Below are 16,241 nucleotides of genomic sequence, written 5' to 3'. Positions count from 1 at the left end.
CGCTTGCATGAAAACCGAGATCACCAGATCAAAGCAAATCACCTCCCTGGTGGGGGGTGGCCTGACTCCAGCTCCCCGGGTTTGTGTGCGGGGGACATTGGTTCAGGGGGCCGGATTCCCGCGTGCCCGGCGCGGTGCACAGAGCAGTGGGTAGCGGTGCTGGGCAGCCGGTTCAAGCAGACGGAAGGAGGGGAGTCTCGGGCCAAACCAGTTCCAGGAGGACGAGGGAGCTGTGTGGGGTTCTGCTTTCCCAGGCCAGGGGAGGTGGGGGAGAAGTGTGTGTGTGTGTGGGGGGGGGGCTCTGCTTTCCCAGGCCAAGGGGAGGTGGGGGAGAAGTGTGTGTGTGTGTGGGGGGGGGCTCTGCTTTCCCAGGCCAAGGGGAGGTGGGGGAGAAGTGTGTGTGTGGGGGGGGGGTTCTGCTTTCCCAGGCCAAGGGGAGGTGGGGGAGAAGTGTGTGTGTGTGTGTGGGGGGGGGGGTTCTGCTTTCCCAGGCCAAGGGGAGGTGGGGGAGAAGTGTGTGTGTGTGTGGGGGGGGGGTTCTGCTTTCCCAGGCCAAGGGGAGGTGGAGGGGCAGTGAGGGGCTCTGCTCTCCCAGGCCAGGGGGGAGCAGTGGGGAGTGGAAATCTGCTTTCCCAGGCCGGGGGGAGTGGGGGGCGGGGCTCTGCTTTCCCAGGCCAGAGGGAGGGGGAGTAGGGGGGGCTCTGCTTTCCCAGGCCGGGGGGAGAAGTGGGGGTCTCTGCTTTCCCAGGCCAAGGGGAGGGGGAGCAGTGAGGGGGGGCTCTGCTTTCCCAGGCCAGGGGGAGGTGGGGGAGAAGTGTGTGTGTGTGTGGGGGGGGGCTCTGCTTTCCCAGGACAAGGGGAGGGGGAGCAATGGGGGGGGGGCTCTGCTTTCCCAGGCTGGGGGGGGCTCTGCTTTCCCAGGCCCGGGGGAGCAGTGGGGGGGGTCTCTGCTTTCCCAGGCCAGGGGGAGCAGTGGGGGGGGGTCTCTGCTTTCCCAGGCTGGGGGGGCTCTGCTTTCCCAGGCCGGGGGGAGCAGTGTGCCCCCCCCGTAATAGCCCCGGGCAGGGGCGCGGCGCGGCGCCCGCTCCCAGGGCCGAGGCGGGGACTTGCCGGCGCTCCCCGGCCCGTTCACCTGCAGGGAGCCGGGCGGCCCAATCAGGTGCGCGCATGGGAGGGCCCGGCCCGGGCTGCAAAACCCCCACGACGCCTGGTTTATTTTTCTCCTGCGCTTCCTGCTCCGGGACTCCGGGCTCCGTGCGGGAGCCTCCCCTGCGCCCTCTCTGCCCGGCCCGGGTCCCAGCCGGGGGGAATGGCCCTGCTGCCCCCGGCGCTGCGGGGCGCCAAGCCCAAGCACAGCCTGCCCCCCCACTACTACGAGGGCTTCCTGGAGAAGAAGGGGCCCCAGGACAAGGTAGCCCCCCCCCCCAGGCTGGGGTCGGTCGTGGCTTGGGCAGGGTCAGGCTCTGAATTGCCAGGGGCTGAGCCATGGCCTTGAAACATCTGGTGTCGTCTCCCCCCACCCGGGGCCCTGGCCCGCTCTGCCACCCCAGTGCCCTGGCACGGAGCGATCCGGGCAGGAAGCCAGCTCGGGGCGAAAGACGCTAGAGAGAAGTGGCCCCGATCCCAAAGCCCAGGGCCGGGCTCTCCAGAACTCTAAACCCACGAGCCAGGGCTGAACTTTGCAGCCGAGCCAGCCCTCTTTAAAAGGCCATCCGCCAGGTGCCTCCCCTGAAGCCCTGGGTGCACAGGTGCCATGGGGACAGGCCTCCTAGAAACGCCTGCCATGGCTGGATCAGGCTTGCCTAGGCGCGCTGTTGTTCCGGCATAACGCTTGCCCTTTAAATCCACTTCCTACCTTAATCTGAATTAACTTTCAGGTGTAGACGATAGACGGGCAGAAACCAAATGCAAACTTGCAAAGCCAGATGTTACCGGCAGCCCCTATTTTCCTAACAGGCTAAGGCACAACCTCAGGCTTTGGGGTCCTTGAAATCCCGATTGGATTTTTCTGGCTTGAGCCTGTTTCTAAGGGCTTGTCTAGACAAGAAAGTTGCACTGTTTTAATCTAAGGTGTGGATTTAAACCAGTGCACTGGGTAGTATGAACCCCCTTATTTCAGTTTAGCTCAAGCCCGTTTCTAATCGACTTTCACTAAACCAAAATCCGCTTGGTTTAGCCGGGACTCGGGGCGTCCACGCAGCCGCTGGCCCCGGTTTAAATTCACCCTTTGAGTTAAACCAGTGCGACTTTCTCACCAAGACCGGCTCTTAGACACCGCAGCCTAGCCCCAGTGTTGGGGTAATCCAAGCGGCCGTGGCTGGGAAATCGTGGAGTACGTGCGCACAAGGGAGCGCAGGGCCCAGTGGCTGGGGGTGGGGTGGTGGACAGGTGACACTTCCTCCAGTTCTGTGGAAGGGCTTTGTCTAGTCTGCCTGGTGAAGGCTCCCCGTGCTCTCCGGCGTCTGTTCCATCGCAGACCCTCCTCTTGCCAAAGCCGAGCTCCCTGTCGCTTTCGACCACGTGGTTTGCCTGGGCCATTCTTTTTGATGGTCGTTGGATGAAGTATAAGCCTGATCCTAGAGACGCTGATTGACGAAGCCAGGCCCTGGATCAGGCCCTTGGTGCCAACCTGACAGCCCGAGAGGTGGCAATTCTCTTTCCGGACACTGCAGACAATCCGCCACTGAAACATACGTGGACGTTTAAACGCATTTGCCTGGGCTGCATTCGTTAACCTGGTTACATTTATGGCCCCTAAACATTCCTGCCGCCTGGATTGCTGAGGGCAGCTGTTTCTGGCATGCAGATCAGATGTTATCACATTCACGCCATAAACCGAATGGGAAGGGAGGCGCCCCTCCAGTCAGGGGACAGACACAACGCTAGGCTGTTTGCCCCGGATGGTGTCTTTCACCAGCTTGCTGGCATTGGATAAGGTCATCTCAGCAGGCAGTGTCCTCCTCTCGGGATGGCTAAGACGATCTGGGGTCTCTTGAGAAGCCTGGAGAATTCTGGGCCCCCAGAGTGTGGGACTGAGCTGTGAAGAGCGGCATTGTCCCATTAGTATGGGGATGGGCACTGACCCTATACGTGTCCCGTAGGAATAACCTTCGAACTATACACTGCACTCGCTCGGCTCCTTTCCAGCCCCACATCTCAGGGTGGTTTACAAAGGTGGGTGAGGAGCATTAGCTCCATATTAGAGATGGGGAAACTGAGGCACAGAGCAGCGAACCGAGTTGCCCAAGGTCACCCAGTGGGTCAGTGACAAAGCCAGGTTCAAAACCCAGATTTCCTGACTCCCAGGCCTGTCCTCTAGCTGTTAAACCTGGGACTTCAATTCCCATTGTGCACAAGTGGAAGTTGTGCTTAGCCACATGTGAGTGTGACATCCCTGGTTCGTGTGACCGTGACATGTCTGCACTCATGTGATGCTGACATGTGATGTACACATGGCCTTGACATGTACCCACCTACGTGAGGGGCTGCTCTCCCTGGTGAGCGTGAGATGTCGGCACCCTTCTGTGACTCTGACGGCCCAAGGGGGCAGGATCTTGGTGTGTGCGTGCCCTCAGCGTGCCCACTGCCATGGGTGAATTTGGCGCCTTGGAGCCCGGCTGGCCTGGGGCCAGTGCAGAGCTGTTGGCAGGGGCGGGCAGCGGGGGAAGAGGCAGCACAGCCTTTATTTTGGGTCACAACACTTTGCTGTTGATGGCAAACAGCGAACAACGGAGCCTTTGATTCCTGAGCCCTCCCGACCAGTGTCTGGGCTCTGCCCTCCCCCACGGGCCTTTGGCAGCTGATTCCGACTTGGGGCAGGGGGCTGCCGCATCAGGCCAGGCCAGCATCAGCCTGCACCGAGAATCGGCCCTTTCTCCTAGCTCTGCCCCCAGTGGCGGCAACGGGACCCCACCAGGCTGCCCCTGTTCCGCGCGGCTGGAGAAAACACACGACAACGCCTCATTCAGCCGCTGAGGGAAGCCAAAGCAGCCCCCTCAGAGACCAATCCTCTGCCCCGGCGTGGCGGGCGCGGGGATGCTGCCCCGGCAGGGCAGGGTCCACCATGCAGAGATGGAACCAGCCTGCAGGGAGAGGGGGTGGGCACTGATTCGCCATCCCCCCTGCATAACACCCCGGGCACAGGTGCCAACTTTTGTTGGTGCCGGTGGGTGCTCTCGCCCCCCTGACTCTGTCCTAGCTCCGCCCCCTCCCTGCCCCTATTGGACCCCTCCCCAAATAATCCCCGGCCCCGCCTCTTCCCCAAGCGTGCTGCGTTCCTCCTCCTCCCCCCTCCCTCCCGCCCAGGCGTGCTGCACAAAACAGCTGTTTTGTGGCTGCAAGCGCTGGGAGGGAGGCAGAGGCGGAGCAGAGGTGAGCTGGGGCGGGGAGCTGCCAGTGGGTGCTCCGCACCCACCAATTTCCCCCCGTGGGTGCTCCAGCCCCGGAGCACCCACAGAGTTGGCGCCTATGATCCCGGGAACATTCCACTGCTGGTTCCTGGCCATGCCGGGTTCAGCACAGGGCTGGGGCATTGTTAGGGGGCAGGTACCTGCACAGCACATGCTCAATAGGCCGTTATTGCCTCCCTCACTGCGGAGGCCGGGTGCGTTTGTGCCACTCAACTGGGCGGCTGCCCTGGAGACCCTCCCCTTGGCTGGCCCCCTCCGGTCCCAGCCTCCAATGCCCCTTTGCTCTGTCCCTGCAGGGGTATAAGAAGTACTGGACAGGCCTGCGGGGACTCACGCTGTTTTTCTACAATGCCAGCCGAGACGTGCAGGTATGCAGGAGCTGCCCCACGGGGGAGCCGCTGTGCGCACTCCCCGGCCCAACCTGGGAAAGCCTCAGGGGGGCTCTGACTCCTCACGTGCCCAGCCACTGGGGGCTCAGCGCCTCTGTGGATCAGGCCCTCTTATCTCAACTCTCCTGGTGGCTTCCAGCCCGGGCTGGGGGACGTCCCTCCTGGGGAGGCTCGGCTTGCTGGGGGTCTGCCATGCTGTCTGGGTGGCGAGGGCCTCGATCCCTCTGACCTGGGAAAGAGTCCCCTCTTTCTTCACCCCCCGCCCGCCCATGGGGACGGCCGTTCCCTAGAGCCGCTGTTCAGGGCGAGCGGCTCGTTTACCCTGCACGGCCATGGGCCTGGTGGCTGGGGAGCCAATTGGTGCCCACGGCAGGGGCGGGTTTGGTGACGTGGGCACCAGCCCACTGAGACCCAGCCGACTCCTGTCAGCCGTGCTTCTGAGCAGGGCTGGATTTGAACCAGCAACCCAGAAGTGTTCACACACCCCCATCCCGGAGAAGCGGTGGGGGGAAGCCAGCCAGCCAGGGCTCCCTAGCGGGCACCTAGGGCCCTGCTTTGGGTTGCAAGAGTGGGGCTGGCTGACCCCCCCCGCACTGATCTGTGCTTGGCCCTCCGCAGTACGTGGAGAAGATCGACCTGGACACCTTCGTGTCCCTGACCGACAGCTACCTCCAGAGCGGCCCCAGGGCCAGCGACGACGGGATGGGGCTCAACCTGAAGCTGAGGGGGCAGGAAGTGAAGTTAAAGGTACGTTCGCCCTGCGTGGCCGTGGCCTCTGCCTCTGCCTCCCTCCTCCCGCCCCCGCGCTCTGGGTTTTACCCCAGTAACGTGCGTTTCTCTTGCAGGCCGAGAGCCTGGAGGCTCGGGAGATGTGGAAGGGTTTCATCCTCACCGTGGTGGAGGTAACGCACCCGGCTGATAAATCCGCCCCCTTTGCCTGCCCTCCCTTCGGGCCCCCTCTGCCTGACCCAGCCTTTGTACCCCCAGGTGCTCACCCCTGCCCCGCTACCCACTCCACACCGTTGCTCACCCCGTGTATGCCCCCCCCCACGCTCGCTCCTGTCCTCCCTGCCCCTCCCCACACTCAGCCCCTGCCCGCCCTAGATACTCACCTGTGCCCGCCTCCCCCCAACCCTGCACGCGCAAGACACAGCCCTGCCCTCCATCTCTCACCCCCAGGTATCCCGCGTGGCGAGAGCTCGTCCTTGAGGGACCTAGAGCCCTTGTCCAGCCTTGAGTCCGTGTTTCTCAACAGCCCTGTCAGGGCAGGTTTCCCTCGGGTGCTCTGAGCCCACCCTGGGCTTCCCTCCCAGCGGTTCCCAGCCCCCTCGTCCCATGTCGCATTCAGCCCCTGGAGGCCCTTCGCGGGGAGCCTGCCCCCTGCTGGTCAGAGTCCGGGGCTCTGGAGCTGCGGCGGGACTGATAGGGGAAGGAAGGTGGGAGCCGCGCTGGCACCTCCTGCTGGCTGATTCGTGGGCCGCACAGAGGGCCGGCGTGAGGCCCCCCGGGCCAGGGATGGGAGCAGCGCTGAGGTCCCGAGAGGGAGGAGTTGGTGGAAGCCCCGGTCTGGTCTGTAGGCTGTGGTCGCAGCACGTCGCCGGGGGAGACTGTGTATTGTCCCTGTCCCTGCAGATGAAAGTCCCCTCCAACCTCACGTTGCTGCCCGGCCACATCTACATGATGTCCGAAGCCCTCTCCAAGGAGCAGGAGCGACAAGCCCAGCTGAGCCAGCGCTGCACCGCGAGCTCTCTCGACTACGAGTTGTTGGAGGAACAGATGCCGGAGTGAGCGGGGCCTGGGCCGGAGGGAGAACCCAGGGCCGTGGTGGGCAGGTGCCGCGGGCGGGTCGCTGCCTGGTGGGGCGCAGAGGAGCTGCTGTACTGGCACCGCTCAGTAGTCCGGCTTATCTGGCATCCTGCCATGTCGTGCCAGCCTGCCTGTCTGGCGTCCCCCTTCCGTGTCGGGCCAGGCCACCAGTCCAGCCTGTCTGGTGTCCCCCCATCCTGCCTTGCAAGTGGCCTCCCCTGGCGCTTCCCCCGGCAGTGAGCCCCCTGCCCCGGCCCATGCCATCCGACGGCCTCATTGTTCAGTTCTCTCCCGCCCTCTGTCTGTGCCCGGGGCAGGAGAGCCGTCTGGCCCTGTTACCTGAGCTGCCCATGCTAGCGCCAGCCCACGGTGGGGAATTGAGCAGCAGGGGGCTTGGCTGGCTTGCAGCTCACGGTCTCCCCCATCCTGATGGGCTCAGAGCTCCAATAGCCCAGAGGCCACGGGCCAGCGGCTCTGGGGGGGTTTGAGTCCCAGGTCATGCCGGGAGGGGCTGGCGCGTTAACTGGGTCCTGTCCTTTCTCCTGCCTTTCCCAGCTGCTATTTCAAGGTCTCCAGGACAGAGGCCCAGGTCCTGCTGGAGAGGAACCCGGACTGCGGCAACATGCTGCTGCGCCCGGGGGGCGACGGGAAGAGCATCTCGGTGACCACGCGTCAGATGCTGAGCAGGTGAGGAGGCGGGGGACGGTCGGGGGCTGGAAGGGGGCAGGCCTGATACTAGTGTACGTGGGGGTGCACATGGGGCTGGGAGTGTGACTCCTGGCACTAGTGTTTGTGTGTGTGGGGGGTGTGACCGTAGTGCACATGGGGTTGGGAGTGTGAATCCTGTCACTAGTGTGTGTGAGGGGGTGACCCCAGTGTGCACAGGCTGGGAGTGTGAATCCTGTCACTAGTGTTTCTGTGTGTGTGAGAGAGAGAGGGGGTGACCCCAGTGCACATGGGGCTGGGAGTGTGAATCCTGGCACTAGTGTTTGTGTGTGTGGTGTGGGGTGTGTGTGTGACTGTAGTGCACATGGGGTTGGGAGTGTGAATCCTGTCACTAGTGTGTGTGAGGGGGTGACCCCAGTGTGCACAGGCTGGGAGTGTGAATCCTGGCACTAGTGTGTGTGAGGGGGGAATCCCCGTGCACACGGGCTGTGATCACAAGTGGTGTGAGGGTTGGGTTGTGCAATCCCCCCGCCTTTCTCTTGCAGCACCCCGGTTGTGAAGCACTACAGAGTGAACCGCGTGGGACAGCAATATGTCATCGACGTCGAGCAGCCGGTGAGTGGGCTGGTTCTGTGTCCCCACCTTGTGCAGGGACCGGGACCTGGTCTGGGCCCCAGGGGGATCAAACAGCTCCCGGAAGCACAGGCATAGAAGCCAGGCCTTGATCACTTATGCTACAGGAGAATCTCCATAAGCTCTATAGGGCCTAGGACGCACACACAGCTAAACAGTTACGGGCAGCAGTGCCCAGCCGTGCTCCCCCATTCATCCCTATTTCATGAACCAATGATGTGGCAAATGGGTCATCAAGATCCCCCCCAAAGCCACAGGTGTAGCACTAAGAATAACCTCGACCGTCACACCAGCTAGGATAACAGTACCAGGGGCTGGCAACCCTCATGCTGCAGGGCACAGGCTGACTGCCAGCTGGGGGTCAGGCAGGAATATCTCCCCCTGGGGATATTGCACAGGTAAGTGCATTATGGTGGGCTTGCGCTTGTCACCGGCAGAGGCGGCGTTCTGGCTTGGATGTGTGATCCGCTCCAACGGGCCAGGTTCTCTCTGAGGCGGGGGCTCACGGGCTCTTCTGGGGCCTTTGCCTCCACCCAGCAGTGACTGGGGGTGTCAGCTAGGAGCGGAGAGCCCTGCAGGCCGGGAGCGCCACCCGCAGGCTGGGAGCAGGAGCCCTGAGCAGCCTCTCAGTGTCAGGGGCCTGAGGGTGGCCAAGAGGTGAGGCTGACAGGATCTCTTCCCCAGCACCGCTGCCCCTCCCTGGCCGACGTGGTGGAGTACTTCGTCTCCAACACCAAGAAGACCCTGGTGCCTTTGAGCCTGGATGAGGACTACGCGGAGAAGTTAGGTGGGTTTCCCCCCCTCGAGGGCTCCAGGTGCGAATTCTGGGCACGGGGGCTGGGTTTGCATGGGTGGGTGAGCCGGGCACCAGTATGGGGGTGTGGCAGATACTTAGAGGGGAGGGGCACCTGAGTGTGTGGGGGGGAAGGGTGCACATGGGGGAGGATTCGTGTACATTGGACGGCTAAGTGTGGGTGGGCAAGGGGGCCTGGGTGAAGGGGGCTGGGCAGGGTGGGCCCAGGGGGGCACATGCATTGGCAGTGTGTGTCTGGGAGAGGATGCCCGGACTCGGGGGGGCGGGGGCAGGAGAGGGCACATGGGGTGGGGAGCAGGGAGGACATGACTGCCGGGGGGGTGTGGGTGTGAAGTGCTGGTGCCTGGAGGGTGTATGGACATGGTTCCGTCCCTGGGCCGGGGCCGGGCGTGTGCTGCGCTGCATGTCCAGCTGAAAGGGCGGGTCCGGTCCCCTTGGCTGCCTGTTTCCAAGCCCAGGCAGCCCTCCCCAGCCAGCCCCCTTCCTTCCCAGAACTGCCCCCCAACACTGGGTCCCCCTCCCAGCGCTGGGGATATTCCCCACCCCCCAGCCACCTCTTCACCCAGTCCCTTCTCCCCCCCCCAGCCCTTATAGGGCTGCCCAGCATACCCCGCCAACCCCATGCTCCCCCATGGCCAGCCCCCCCCGTACCCGGCCAGCCCCCCAGCTCTCAGACCCCTCTCTTTCTGGTGTGTTTTGCAGAGTATGTGGAGACCGATAAGGAGAACGGAGAGAGCGTCTGGGAAGCATCCATGCCCTCCTGCCCAAAGCCCCCCAGAGGTGAATGTGCCCAGCCTGCTCCAGGCGCCTGCTCCTGGCTGCAGCTCAGGGGACCTGGCTTGTTCCTCCAGGGCTCGGGGCTGTTGGGTTGTGAAGAATCTGCATGCTGGGCCCCACACACCTCCCACGGCCTGGCCCCAACAAAGCTCTGGAGAGCTGGCACAGGGCAGCTGTGAGCTTCCCCCCACAGCAGTGCCCCGCCCCTGCCAGCTGGGACTCCAGCGCTGCGAGCTTCCCCCCACAGCAGTGCCCCGCCCCTGCCAGCTGGGACTCCAGCGCTGCGAGCTTCCCCCCACAGCAGTGCCCCGCCCCTCCCAGCTGGGACTCCAGCGCTGCGAGCTTCCCCCCACAGCAGTGCCCTGATGTCTATTGGCACCATTTGGATGTTGCATTTGATATGTCCACTGTGCCCATCCCACACTATTGCATCCCCCACAATCCGCCCCCGCCCCCCACAGGCTGAGTTAGAGTGCGCCGACCTGGCCTGGGCAGCTCACCCAGAGCCCTGTATTTTAGGATCTGTATTTCCCCCCCGGTGTGCCAGTGCCCCTTGCCTAATCTTGTGCCCGTCTGGTTCTTCTGCCGGTGCCAAAGTGGATGCAATGCTTCCGCCCAACTTCAGAAAAAACCAGGCGAAGCCCCCTGTCCCTACCCCGGTGTTTGAGAAGAAGGAGGAGGATGAAGAACAGGCCTACATGAATGACGAAGGTGAGCTGGAGTCTGCCCTGCCTCGGGGCCCCCAAATCTGGGGAGATTGGCTCCTATCCTTGTGCTGGCACAGCTGGGTAAAATCGCGCTCCCCCTGCTGGCAGGTGAATAAAATAACACTGGCCTCATCGCTGAGTCTGGTGCGGTTATTCAGAGGAATCTCGGGTGCCGCGTGGAAGGAGACGATCCCTCCCGAGGAGGGACAGGCTGGCGCCGGGGAGTGGGAATGGGACCTTGTACTGGAGAAAAGTCTCCGGGGGAAACCCCAGTCTGTGATCACAGCTCAGGTGCCCCCTTCCCTCCCCTTCTCTCATGCTATTGTGTTTTCCAGATGTGGCAGCCATCACGGGAACAAAGCCGAAGCCAGCCAGCCGTGAGTAAACGGGCGACTGTGCGAGACCTTTTAGAATGGAGATGCTGTGTCACCACAAGAGGCTACATTGCTACAGGCCCTGTCCCCCTCCACACCCCACACACCTGGGCTTTGCACTCCCCTTTTCCCCACCGCTGCCCTAGGGGCAGGGAAATGCTCTGGCCACATGCAGAATCTGCCGCCCCAGACCAGCGACACAACTGGGAGCTACAGCAGCCCTGGGAGCCCAGAGGAGGGTGAATGGAGCCAGTCCCACTGGGGATGCTGGGGGCTGTCAGATCCACTGCTCTGCCTGGAGTCCCAAGTGGCCTCCCACAGGTCAGGGACAAAAGGCTCTTGGACCCTCCAGTCCAGCCCCTGGGGCTGCCAAGGTGGGATGGGTCATGTCTAGTGCTCCCAACACCTACCTTGGGAGACTGGTCCCCGGGCGGCTAGTGTAGGAGAAGGAGCCGCTCTCTGACAGTGATTGGCGAAGGGGGAGGAATCCCAGTGAAAAGGGAGGAGGGACACGAGGGGAGAGGTGAAAGGACCAGCAAGGGCTGGCACAACCAGGGCGTGGGTGAGTTGGCCTAGCGGGTAGGACCAGGAGTCAGGCCTAGTGGTTGGAGCAGAAACCGGGCTGGGTGGTTGGTGCGGGAGTCAGGCTAGGGAACGGAGCTGGAAACCAGGCGTCAGGGCGGAGACGGGGGAAAGCCAGGAATCCGAGTCGGAGCTGGAAGCAGGGAATTAGAGCGGGGTTGGTGGTGGCAGCGACAGGCCGGGTGCTGCTGGCTGGAATTTCCTCCATGCTGAACTCACGTGCCTGGGCCAATCAGCGGTTCTGGGGGGGCTGCCAATTGGGTCTTCTCTGGGCGGGGGGCTCAGTCCCCTGGGGTTCAGAGTGCTTCGATGCAGCTCAGGGCGGGTTGCAGCTGAGCCGGGTTCTGGTCCTCTGGACCCCTCCCCAGCCTCCTGCGGGAGGAGGTGACACGTGGCAGCCTGGTTGGGGACTGGACGGGAGCCGCGATGCTACGTGACCCAGGACTGCTGGAAACCGCGTCCTAGCTGCCCAGCCCCAGAGCCTCAAAGGTCTTTAGGTGCCTGACTCCCACTGGAATGGGTTGCTGGACTGGGAGTTGGGTGGATGTCACAGCACAGAGAGGGCGGGTGGCTGGGTTGGGATGGGCAGATGAGGGCGAGGAGCCGGCTGGGTGGCCCCCATCCGGTCAAGGATGCTGACCCCGTAGCCCAGCTTTCAGGGATACCCCAGGCGGCTCAGTTTGACTCCAGCTCCAAACGCTCCCAGTGCTCAGAAGTGACTTGGATCCGGGTGTTCCTTGGCCTCTCTCTCCGGGGCGGATGTGGGTTCCCCATCCGGCTGCAGGGACAAGCTCTAGGGGGTTAGGGTGGGGGGATGTGCTGGGAGGAGCCAGGGGACCGAGCGTTTTCCCTTTTGTTTTCAACCACAGAGGGCGCCGTTAAGGTGATCTGGGGAGGGGGCGGCCAGACCAAGGCGCTGCCTATACCAACCGGCGAGCCAGGCAAGCCAGGTACAGCCATTGTCAGCTGATTCGGTGCCCACCCCCGGCCCCCCAGGGCTCTCTGCTCTCCACCCCCCACCCTCTGTGCTCTAACCGCCCCCCTTTCCCATCACGTCTGCCAGAGCTCGTGCCCGAGCCCTCGGCTGGCCGCTGAGGACGCCCCTGGGGCAGCGAGGGGTGCAGGTTCCAACAGAATAAACCCAGTTTGTCCCACAGTCGCTTGGGGCCTGACCTGGCTCTGCTCAGGCCCTGGGAGCCGCTCGACTTGCCCCCTCCCCCAGCCCCACTGGCTCATGCAGGAGCAGAGAATGCCCCACGGGGCTGCCTCTGGGGCTGGCCATCGCACCTCGGGGACTAAGCAACCCCATTGCAAAGCCCATTCTGCCACCATCTCCCTCTGCCTCTTGTCCAGGCCAGTGGGGAGCAGGGTGGGCGTGGTAGAGGGCGGGACCGGAGCCGGTGGGGGTGGGGGGATGGAGATAAAGGGGGAGCTGTCCCGAGTCCCTAGGGTACTTTCACTTGCCCCGTTGGGTTGGGACCCCGGCGTCCAGGAGCCCCGTACGGCTGTCTGAACTGAGACCTTCCCTCCAGCTGTGTGGGTAATAACCCCGAGTGTTCCTCCAGCATTTCCTGTCTGTAGATCTCCACAAACACAGACCCTCGGTATCACCAGCCACGTGGTACAGAGGGGGGGAAACTGAGGCACAAAAAGGGACGTGACTTGCCCAGGGCATCAGGCGTAGCGCCCAGGTTCGCCGCCCCCTCCCATCCCCCACAATGCACTGCAGGATTCCCCAAGGGCTACCCATGCAAGCAGATCCCAGGCTACCCTCTGTGCCGAGTCCTGGGGAGGATCTCCGGCCTGGGAGGTGGAGCGGGGTGGGGCAGGAGGCGAGGACGTGGGCTCCCATGCTCTGATGACCAGCTCTGCACTCTCTATACCCAGCCACTAAAGGCCAGTTTACCAGAAGCCCCAGCAGCACCCTCAACCTACGGAAACATGGTAGCAGCTCCCCCCGCCAGGCCACGTCGTGGGGCGGAGGTAAGTGGGGCCCCCTGGCACAAGAGGCGGGGCTGCCTGTGGCCCATTGCCCGTGGCTTTCAGTTGAGTGTAGCACTGCTGGTTACTGTGTGGCCGGAGCAGGGGGCTGGGAGCCAGGACTCCTGGGTTGTGGTCCCAGCTTTGGTAGGTGGTGGTGTCTCGTGGCTAGAGCTGATGACGGCAAGTCAGGACGCCTGGGTTCTAGTCCCGGCTCCGGAGGGGTTCTGTACCCACCTTCTCTCTCCCCATAGACATCTCCGAGGAGCTCGCGCGGAAGCTACAGGAGCGAAGAGCCAACCTTGAGAACTGACCTGCTGCCCTGCACGATGGCCTGGTGGGCGAGGAGGCTTCTGTTGGGGACACAGGGTTCCAATCCTCTCGGGGAACCAAACCATGGCCCCCAACCTCTCCCAGCTCTTGTGCAGCGTTGATCACGTACCCAGGGCCCGCCCCTGCTTCTCTGGCCCTTTCCCATCACCATGAGACAGGCGTTTGTAGGGCTCCCAGCACCCTCTGCCCAACTGCAGCCCCCCCAAGATAGCTTTAGCTCTGGGCCCTTCACTGTGATTTTTCTAGGGACAAGGTTGCCACCTCGCATGCGCCCTGGCTGTCCCCCTTCCATGGCTCAGAGTGGCTGCCCCTTAGCCAGGTAGGATGTGGGCTGTGGGTGCCACGTGCCTGGACAAGCAGCAAGTGCCAAAGGGAGGGAAAGATGCCCCATGGGCGGATCTGGGCGCGGCTGTGTGCCCTCGCCACCAGAGAGGAAGCTAATCCAGATCCCGGCAGCTGCGCCTGGCCCTGCTGCAGAGCAAGGGGGTCGCTGAGGGCAATGCCAGAGCACTTTTAATAGCCATGTGATTCCCACCGTGCCAGGAGGGCTGTGGGCGAGGGGCTAATCCCGCCCCCAGCTCAGGGAGGAAGCGCCAGGGGTTGTGTGCTGCGCTCAGACTCATGGGCCTAGGCCAGGCCCTTTGCATGCTGCGGCTCAGGGTTAAACGGCACGGGCGGCGGGGGAGATGGGTGATGCCTTCCTATGCCCAGTTTGCTTAGGGGTGTTTCACAGTGCAGGGTAAACCAAAGGCAGAGCTGGGGGGGCAGGAGTGGCATACCTGTGGCTGGCATGCCAAGGGGGCTGCAAGCTAGAATTATGGGGCAGCTGGCCAGGGGGCATCCCAGGGGGGCTGCAGGTTGGGTTTGGGGAGGCATCAGCAAAGCTGTATGTAGGGGGAGCCCAGGGCAGTCCTGAAGTGGGGTGCATTGACAGGTGTGCCTTAGGGAAGCCCCTTGGCTGGACCCAGGGGAGGGGCGGCTGCAGCTGAGGGCACTGGCCGAGCTGGGAGCGGGGCCCAGGGCTGGTACAGCAGGGAGCTCCTGTTTGGAACTGGGGGTGCTGGCAGGGTGATGCGTGGGAAGGTCTTGTGGCCCCTGCCAACACGCCCCAGGACTCCAGGGAGCTGCTCAGTCCCTCCCCCGCGTCCACACGGATCAATCAGAACAGCCAGCCTGGGTCCGCCCAATGGTCCATCCAGCCCAGGACCCTGTCTTCCACCAGCGGCCAGTGCCCGATGCTTCGGAGGGAATGAACCGAACAGGGCAGTTAGTGAGTGATCCAGTCCCAGATTCTGGCAGTCAGAGGCTACAGGCACCCAGAGCATGGGGTTACGCCCCTGACCATCTCGGCTAATTGCCGGTGATGGACCTACCCTCCATGAATGGATCTAATTCCTTTTTGAACCCAGTTATACTTTTGGCCTCCACCACATCCCCTGGCGGTGAGTTCCACAGGTTGACGGTGCAGTGTGTGAAGAAATATTTCCTTTTGTTTGCTTCAAACCAGCTGCCTATTAATTTCACTGGGTGACCCCCGGTTCTTGTGTTATGTGAAGGGGTAAATAACACTTCCTTCTATCATATCCCTCCTTAGTCGTCTCTTTTCCAAGCTGAAAAGTCAGTCTCTTCAACCTCTCTTCCTAGGGAAGCTGTTCCATCCTCCTAGTCATTTTTATTGCCCCTCTCTCTCTTTTCAAAATTCCAATATATCGTTTTTGAAATGGGGCAACCAGAACTGCAGGCAGTATTCAAGATGTGTCCGTATCAGGGATTTATATGGTGATATTATGAGATTTTCTGTCTTCTTATCGATCCCTTTCCTAATGGTTCCTAACCCTGTTTAGCTTTTTTGACTGCCGCTGCACATTGACCAGATGTTTTCAGACAATGATTCACAATGGCTCCAAGATCTCTTTTGAGCAGTAACAGCTAATTTAGATCCTTAATTTTCCTAATTCCCTTTGGGGGGGAAAAGCTCCTTCGTTCCTCTCAGGGTGAATCAGTATTTTTCCAAATGTCAAATTCCCTTTAAAGCCTCAGCCATGAATCATTCCCTCTCCCAGGCAAGGGCCTATCCCTGAACCCCCTGCCAATCTCTGATCTGTGCAGGCTGCCTCCCTTCCCTTCCTGCTAACCCCTGCAAGAAGAGGCCCAGAGAGTCTGGCCTGGCCTGTGCACCGGACTTTTCCAAGCAGTGACCTGGGCTGCTTGTCTTTGGCACGTGCCATGGTGTGCCATGATGCTAGACCTGGTGCCACACGGCCCGTCCCTCTCCATCCTGTATGTTGCACTTGTAGTGCCTTGAAAGCGGCGGTGCTGTACGCCAGCTGAGGACGGGCTCGTTGGCTCTCCGGCTGGAGGGAGCTCTGTGCTTTGGAAGGGATTTGTACTGTGTGATTGTTACCCACTTTGCATACATTGCTAATAAAAGCGACTGTTTTCCCTCGACTCGCCGGTGCTAAGCTGTGCTAGCCCCAGCTTCCTGCAGTAGCGGTCACGGCGGCTGGGGAGAGGGGATTGGGTGCAGAGGCTAGAGCAGGAGGGTAGGCGTCAAGACTCCTGGCGTTGAGGCCTGACTCTGCCACTGCCATGCTCTGTGGCCTTGGGTGAGTCGCTCGTGATTTTGGGGTGCCCAACTTGAGACAGCTTGGGCTTGGTTTTCAGAGGGTCTAAGACTCCCTGTGGAAGTCAGCCCTTTTAAACAGCAGGTGCCGGCTGCCTCATGCTGGGTACCTAACAGCGCGGGGCCCGCTTGAGAATTTTTGGGTTTC

General features: G+C 62.2%; 1 protein-coding gene across 2 annotated transcripts; it reads left to right on the top strand.

Moving 5' to 3' along the window:
* The first annotated feature begins 1,187 nt into the window (after window positions 1-1,187).
* STAP2 (signal transducing adaptor family member 2) lies at window positions 1,188-15,918 on the top strand. 2 transcript variants are annotated; one of them, XM_005281195.5, is made up of 14 exons: window positions 1,188-1,411; window positions 4,706-4,777; window positions 5,417-5,545; window positions 5,644-5,700; window positions 6,431-6,582; window positions 7,160-7,291; window positions 7,816-7,885; window positions 8,588-8,690; window positions 9,420-9,497; window positions 10,092-10,205; window positions 10,537-10,578; window positions 12,027-12,107; window positions 13,045-13,140; window positions 13,392-15,918. In XM_005281195.5, the coding sequence occupies exons 1-14, from the start codon at window positions 1,310-1,312 to the stop codon at window positions 13,448-13,450; spliced, it is 1,287 nt and encodes a 428-aa protein (XP_005281252.2). In that variant the 5' UTR covers window positions 1,188-1,309; the 3' UTR covers window positions 13,451-15,918. The 2 variants fall into 2 exon arrangements, with proteins under 2 accessions (XP_005281252.2, XP_042697424.2); XM_042841490.2 differs by lacking the exon at window positions 13,045-13,140 and having other exon boundaries at window positions 1,195-1,411.
* Window positions 15,919-16,241: the final 323 nt, after the last annotated feature.

Source organism: Chrysemys picta, chromosome 25, assembly GCF_011386835.1.
Source record: "Chrysemys picta bellii isolate R12L10 chromosome 25, ASM1138683v2, whole genome shotgun sequence".
NCBI lineage: Eukaryota > Metazoa > Chordata > Testudines > Emydidae > Chrysemys > Chrysemys picta.
Note: the sequence above shows the minus strand (reverse complement) of the source record. Positions and strands in the feature narration are given on the sequence as shown.